Below are 7,879 nucleotides of genomic sequence, written 5' to 3'. Positions count from 1 at the left end.
TATGTGTTGTGTTTCGGTAAGTGCCTTTCAATTTAATTGACTATTACAGAGCATTGATAATGTAGCATTGTGAAGTATTCATTATTGTTTTATGATATGCTAATAATAGCCATAATATAATAATTTCTTGTTTTGCTTTCCAGTGTATTTTAACGGTTCGAAACCAAATGGCGTGTCGTGTTGCGGCCTTGGGTCAATGCACTGCACGTGTCGATCGATGCGATTTTTAGTCCCCGTTTTAGGCGCAGCCTGAAAGGCGGACTGTTAATTCTTATTTCCAGTTTCCGTCTGTAACGTCTCTAACATTTTCTCAGAAATTCTGCAGCATATATCGATGAAACTTGGCAGGATGATGACCCGATCTGAAAATCCTAAGTGGGTCTTTTTCAGGGTTTTCGTCCAAAACTACCTCTCCTAACACCGCTGAGAGCATGCTCAGAATAAATAATTAGCTTAGATTGTAATGCTTGGGTTTTTAGTGATGTCATGACCTAGTCATGATCTGAATCATTGACAGGTGGGTGTCAGGGCTACATTTTGATGGGAATTATGGTGGTGATACTGAAACAAACCCAGGTCAATTTGTTATTAAAGGTACATCAAGGTTTACTCAGATTTATGAATGATGACAAAGTTTGGTTGCACTTGTGTACTCTGAGATTTTGGACCCGAGTCATTGAAAGTTTTCAGTTATCGGATTCAGGGAAATCACTTTATGATGAGTTGTACCCACATAGAGTACATATTAATTCAATTGTTTGCAGATGTTCCATGTGTTACTATGAGTATTTTATAACTAAAAAACGGGGACTGTGACATTCATGTCTTGTTTTAAAACAAAATTAAGAAAGTGGTTACTATATAATATTACTATATAATATACCGTGCGCTGCCTTTTATTGAAACGCTACGTTCTTGTTTGGCCGATCAGTACAAAGTGCAGCCCTATTATTTAGAGAATGCAGAGTAGCAACGCACTGCAAATCAGTATTGCATGATTACAAGGCAAAAATGGGGACGTGCGTAATAACCGACAAGAAGGACTTGCGAACATACTCACGTAGGTAGACTTCAGATGAAAATGTCCAGGAGTAGTGTGTTTGTTGTTGAAATATTCATAAAAATGTGGGAAAACAATGAATGCTATTTGTACTTTCGTGCATTGTCCACAAGTGTTGTCGTCTTATTATTGTCTGATAACGGGACCTGCATGTGGTACCAATAATCGACCAATGAGAATACGGCGTTTCAATAACTGGCAGTACACTGTATTATTAAACATCTGTCACTGTAACGCCATAAGTTACAGCGTGTCGTCATTTTGCGGTATTTTACGGGGTATTTTCATCTTATCATATAAGGAAAAGCGAATTCCAAATATGAAATGATTACGCGCGTATAAGCGTCCTCTAATAATGAAAACAAACATGGCTGCCACCCAGGTTTGGCCGAACTCAACACATAGAAGTTCGCTGATTCCGGATCCGTTCTATACATATTGGATTTCGGCATTCCCATGATGTATCCTTGAAGGGAAAAGATGCATTATAATAAGGATATTATGAGGATACCTCAAAGTATGCACTCAGACAGTACGCCGTCGCATCGACCTCCACTGCGCGTCGGTCGATACTCCCGCTGTGCTGTCTTCTTGCATAATTTGAAATATCCTCGTAATAACCTTATATTATAATGCGTGATAACAGGACTCGAGCGGGGATGTTCGCCTAGATTATTATTGGGCACATCTCTGTCTTTGCTCTGCTACTATAACCTAATTATTGGCAATGTGACTCCTTTTGTTCCCTAATTGAGCGTATATATTTGAGCTTAACCACTCAATTCCCTCAAAATATGCGTATTTGTGGATTCGAGCCAATAGAAAATCGAATGTGTGATGTCCAAATTTGACCTTATTGCGCAGAAATCTCTTTGAAAATAAGTTAAATGTGTTGCTTATAGATTGCCAGGATTCACAATTACAACCAATCAGCGATTCATTCTGCGTATATCATGGGACGGAGGAAATGACGTCAGACGAAGCCGCAGACGAGTGCCAATTGAGATTTGGTCAAAGCGCCTCTCTGTTGAAGATAACAAGCGAACAAGATAAAGAAGACATTTATAATGTGAGTTTAAACATCGTCAATCCGAGTCGAAATAATATACCATTGGTTTTCGTGGAAATTGTTATTGTGTAACATTTCAGTTTATGATTTTCTGGAATCTTAAAGGCATACAACAACAATGTATCATCATGAACATAATCGGCATAACGAAATTGCCCAACTATGGCAAAACAGAACAGTATTTGAGTAACTTGTTACCGCGATAAAAACATTTCTTACAATGCCCCTAGCGTTAAACCCCACTCAATTGGGCATTTTGTTTAAAAAATCGTGCAGCACTGTCTGATTTCATATTCATCCAGAAAGAAAAACATAACGAAATTTGAAATGAAATTTACAGTATCGATGTTTCTCGGTGATAACCAACAAATCAGCTCAAAGTTAACCGTCATGCCTACGAATCTACGAATCGATCATGAGAAATTTAGAACACACAGCCCAGATATATTGAACAATATAAGAAATAAATGTTATTGTCTGATATTGAAGATATAGATTTTATGTATATATTTTCATTTTCATAGAGTTTACCAGTAAGCTTCAGAGGCAAAAAGATATGGATGGGTGTGTCGCGCCGATATGAAAACGAGACATTCATTTGGGATGATGGGTCTCCTGTTGTTGGTTATGAGAATTGGCATGGAAATTCCGGCAGTCAAGATAGTGGAGAGCGAATATGTGGCTACGTGCACGCTAACGGCAACATGGATTGGAAAACCGACCCATGTGATACTGATCATAAATTCATGTGCAGAGTACCAGGTATATACAATTTAATATAGTTCTTGCCATGATGGTTGGCGCCATTTTGTTTGCAATTGTCATAAAAGAAATGCGATCGAGTGAATACAAAACAAACGTATCCATTACCTTAATACAGGGTCAATATTAAAAGTAACAATACAAGATCGAAGTATAATTTATTATTGTTATATACCGCTTGGCGCATTGTGCTTTCGGATACTCTCGCGTAACTTGCATTAAGATAAAATAATACACGATTTCAAGATCACTCGTGACATAAGTGGCTATACGTATGAAAAACAAAACACTGTTTATGTTTAAACAGTCTTGGTCCACATATAAGAAGTGCGCTGCTGCTTGCGTATAGCAAACTGTTGTCTACCTAGTAATGTGAAACTGTGTATACAACAGCGATATTTCGTACAATTCGTAGACGGCGTGTTGACATACTTAAGAAGCCAATGATTTGATTTACTATACCATGCACCAATAACGAATAATATAATACAATCTGCACCGACAGCATTGGTGGAAGGTACAGATCCTGTTGACATAACTACGTCGAGTCCCGAATGTCCTATCATCACTTTCGCCGGCATACGCCCTTCCTGTACACAATGCGGAGTGGTGTACTACGATCAACACGAGCAACAGTTACTCGAATATGTGAGCAGCCGTTACGTAAGTCATATTATGTAATTTCAATGTAAGTTCGAAATAACCCAAGGACGTAACGATGTGTCTCGGTGCCATTTCCCGACCATGACGTCATAGATTCGCATATTTTGTATTATTTAACCGAACTAGTGGCACGCAATCCTATGTTTACTCATTCGGTCATTGTTCGGCTAAGTGGATTATTAAACAAATAAGAAAATATGCACCAAATGTAGCCCTGTGGTTTTTAATATTATAGCAGCAGGTCCTTAAAATGGTGTGTGACATAACGGTTATGTCACACATCGCTTAACGTATTTCTAATTGTGGTTAAAATAAACATATTGCTGAATGTCACTTTGTGCCTATCTAACCTGCAACCTAGCCCGTATTAATGTCTTACTTTTGCTTTCAGTGCTATCTGAATATTAAAGGCGAAGTGGGTTTAGACGAATTGAGAAACTGGACAACACTCGGCTCAGCCTTAGCCCCTTCTACAACAGGCGAACTTATGGCAGTACTTGAATATCTGAACGTCATTGCAACACTGATAAATGAGACATCGGCTGATTTCGATCCTGATAGGTTTGCAGAGGTTAGTTGAACAAACACCCATAATCGCCACGTCATATATATTATTTAGTTTTGAATTAATCTAGCACTAATGGGTATAATGGGTTAGACAACAATTTAATGACTCTAATTTGGCACAAAAATACCACACATGTCGAACGATTACTGTCCGACTTTATAAGTAATAAAAGTAGCAATAGTTAACTACATGGATCTTTCTTGAAACGCGTCTACCGTGCAGTAACTCGTACATAAACGCCACCTGCAAATAACTGAGTGTAACTATCTTCACCATGTTCCCGTCCGTGTGAAGTCGAGCGCAACTACTTATACATCGTTTTCTTGTGGCTGTAGCATCACTTGAAGCCTTTTTAACACTTGTATAATCTGGTGCTGGTGTAGAATATGGATGCGCATTTTTATACACGTTGACTTTTCTTTAATAATCCGCTGATAAATTATTTTGATTCCCTAGTAACATTTAAAACCTGATACCATGACGAAAATCAATGAAAAAAATTACAGTCAGCAGAGTATTTTCCAGCTCAACAAATGTGCCAATATTTAATTATAATTTCACTGAGGTGAACACAGAACACTATACCAAAAAGATATGATTGTTTAATTGCAATATAACGTGATCACATCGACGGCGATTAACAAGTCTGAGTTCATAAATCAGTCAAAAGATGTCGTGCTGCTAAATAATCAAATGTTTGTTCTACTAATGCGATACACGTGTCAGTGGCAATATGCTTAATGGGAAATGGGGGTTTCTCGTTTCTTTCACAGGAATCCTTTGGTTTAACGGACAATATTCTGCATGAGAGAAATGGGGAACTTTGGAATAACTTTCAGGTAAACACGCCACTTTGACTTAGACGTATACAATTTTCAAGTGTTCATCGTTGTATTAAATAAAACTTCATATATAATTTGAATAACATTTACTCAAACGTTGCGTTTTATGCAGGATGACCGAGGAATAAGCCGGTTGTTAATCGCTTCAGAGAAGACAACTGACATACTTGCAAAGACCGCTGGAATAGATACTGAATACAGTGGTGACAATATCGGTAGGTTTCGTATATTGTGTTAAAGGGTAGTGATCGTCGCTCCACGCATGCACGAGATAAACAAAGACCATGCTTTAATTATATATTTGTTGGTGATTTGAAAGTAGCGAATTAGTTCATTACAAAATATTTTATACTTGCTACATATGTTCTGTTTGTAGATGTCGTTGTTGAAATTGGTTTCTCCGAGAATTTTGAAGGGTTTACACTTAACGACAACGCAACGTCCAATCTGGCAAGCATCGATGCCGACGTCTTCTCAACAGATGGTAAGTAAATACGATAATATGATCTATTTAAACGATGCCAGGTTTCCGCTTTGTCATAATTACCGTGCATCTTTCGTGATCATTTCAAACAGAAAAACACACAGGTAATCTAAATTTTAATGCAAACTGATCACTTTTCAATAAAACAGTCAGATGATAATTTTATTTTCATTACAACATACATTCTTAGATTTATGAATACACAATGCATAATATTCTCATGATCTTCAATTCATAACTGTTTTTGAAATTCATAAAATCTGTGGGACTTTTTTTTTTTAATTACCCAGTTAATAGGGGACTTTTTTCTTAATTGCTTAGTTAATAGTAATTTTCAGTACTCACTCAAACAAACGAATGTAATATGTCAGTTATTTTTACTCCAAGGTAAGTTTGGCGCGAAGGCAGAAACAATTCAGTTTTTGGAATGTTTTCATGGCAACCAGTGGCGAATCCAGCAAAATGTATTGGGGGGGGGAAGCTTCGCTTACAATTACGGAGCGTAAATCGTAGAGAAGCTATGCGTAATCCAGATGATATGAATCGTCATGCGTTTGGAGGGAGCATGGTCCCCCCTCTGAATCCGCCACTGATGGCAACCGACGATGAAAATGATTTATTTTCATTTAACTAAACTGCAGGTCCGACGTGCCTGTCAAGTTTGAACGTAATCGGCCCAGTCAAAGAAAATCACAAACGAGTTAATTGACAGGCACACAAGTACATACACGCAGACAGACAGACGAGTGATCTGACGTAGTGATTATAAAGGTTATACCCTGACTACGAGCAGATCGCCAATAATTTATTTCACTTATATTTTATAAATTTTACAGTGTATGTACAGCTAAATACAATCATACAATGTTAAGGCTGTGCTCCACGAGAAATCGACAACACACTGGCAATGTGGAAAGAGACATAATTAGTATTCGCATAGTCAATGACATTACCGTCTTTAACACGTGACATTTCAGTATCCAATAGACCATTTTCCGTTCACGCGTTATGCGTGAAATCGAACGTAAAAACAGGACAAACAAAGGTCATAGCGTCATAGTGGCGTCAAACATCGCGTGGGTTTCGACAAACGCGAAAGTATTTTGGGGGACAATTCCATGCTTAATATTGTGCTGTCCACATTTGATGATAGGCAATTTCGATTAAGTTAGGGTTTCGGAAGCAATATTTCTCTGTGGAAGATCGGCCGGTCGATGTGAGCTACGAAATAAAGAAATTCGAGTTCAAAATCAAATCGTTCGATTTTTGCGGCAGACGTTTGACTCGCGTCTTTCATGCAACTCGCGAGATCTCGCAATTGTACGGAAAATCACTTATTAAAGTTCGTTAAGTATTTCACGGTCATATAGGTACAACACCAAGACAACAAGTGATATGAGGTGCAAGTGGATTATAAGGAATAATCAGATTACATACCTAAGCAGATAATACACTTAATATATTCCGGAAATTTACAAACATGTCTTTAATATGAAATCATCGCCTGGGGTTTGTAACGTGTCCAGCACAGTGGATCACTCAAATGGAAGTTTATCACGGTTGTGGGCGCAATTCTAAATGCCACAATTCGCATTGAACGTTGATAGCTCGGTTTTACGGTTATTACGTGGACGTTAATCATACCTCCGAGAACTACTGATTCCACTCGATTCCATTTTATTTTTTTTAAGTTGTATTCAATAGAATGTATGTTTGTGTCTCGAACTAGGGGAGGTTTGTCGTCTGTAACCCCGTTCGCGGCTGAAAATACATGTACTCAGATTTAAATCGAATGATAGGCATAATTAGGCTTTAATTGTTATGTAGATATAAACTCTAAAAACTAAATAAATTTATAAATTTGGAGCCTATAACCACATTCGATTTTATCTAGACATTGCAGCTTTACATACTTTCTCTTTTAAAAAAAATAAAATATAGGTTGCGTAAGTATATACTGATTCAGAAGTTTAGTAGTTTGGAAAAACTATAAGCTTATTCAATTCCCGCGTCTTTCCCGATGATCTTTAATAACCACCGTTCTCTTCGCTTCCATCGTTCCATTCTGTTGAGTCTCACCCACGGCATTTATTTTACAGAACCGTCCACAGTAACCATAATTGGCGTTAATTACAAAAGTCTGGATAAATTAGCCAAGAAGAATAACAGTGAAGTTGTAGACGGGGAAAACAGGTAAAGAGCAGTCTTGTCGGCATTATAAATACAAGTACCATTGCTGTCGTATTATTAGTGATTTTTCAATCGCAGTCGGACAAAAAACACCAACGCGTGAATGTTAAACAAAGGGATCCTGCAGGTAGACCAGTAGAATTCAGTGTTCCGTCGGATTTGTCAGATAATGACTGAAACCACGTGCAGCAAAGTTTCTTGCTGTTTTTACGTTGTTTTAATATTGTTGAAACGAACGCAT

At 37.7% G+C, this 7,879-nt stretch overlaps 1 protein-coding gene across 1 annotated transcript; it reads left to right on the top strand.

Annotated features, from left to right (window-relative positions):
- The first annotated feature begins 1,011 nt into the window (after positions 1 to 1,011).
- On the top strand, positions 1,012 to 7,645 carry LOC146737927 (uncharacterized). Its single transcript, XM_085504614.1, has 9 exons — positions 1,012 to 1,060; positions 1,963 to 2,129; positions 2,654 to 2,891; positions 3,397 to 3,554; positions 3,946 to 4,125; positions 4,896 to 4,961; positions 5,077 to 5,179; positions 5,341 to 5,448; positions 7,548 to 7,645. The coding sequence occupies exons 1-9, from the start codon at positions 1,012 to 1,014 to the stop codon at positions 7,643 to 7,645; spliced, it is 1,167 nt and encodes a 388-aa protein (XP_085360740.1).
- The last annotated feature ends 234 nt before the right edge of the window (positions 7,646 to 7,879 follow it).

This window comes from Saccoglossus kowalevskii, chromosome 10, assembly GCF_978046115.1.
Source record: "Saccoglossus kowalevskii chromosome 10, keSacKowa6.1, whole genome shotgun sequence".
Lineage (NCBI taxonomy): Eukaryota > Metazoa > Hemichordata > Enteropneusta > Harrimaniidae > Saccoglossus > Saccoglossus kowalevskii.
Note: the sequence above shows the minus strand (reverse complement) of the source record. Positions and strands in the feature narration are given on the sequence as shown.

Bases quoted from the DNA above. Each gene is read 5' to 3' on its own strand.
- LOC146737927 (XM_085504614.1), top strand. From the start codon at position 1,012: ATGGGGACGTGCGTAATAACCGACAAGAAGGACTTGCGAACATACTCA. The intron at 2,130-2,653 runs GTGAGTTTAAAC...TCATTTTCATAG, and splicing joins ATAAAGAAGACATTTATAAT to AGTTTACCAGTAAGCTTCAG. The intron at 2,892-3,396 runs GTATATACAATT...CTGCACCGACAG, and splicing joins ATTCATGTGCAGAGTACCAG to CATTGGTGGAAGGTACAGAT.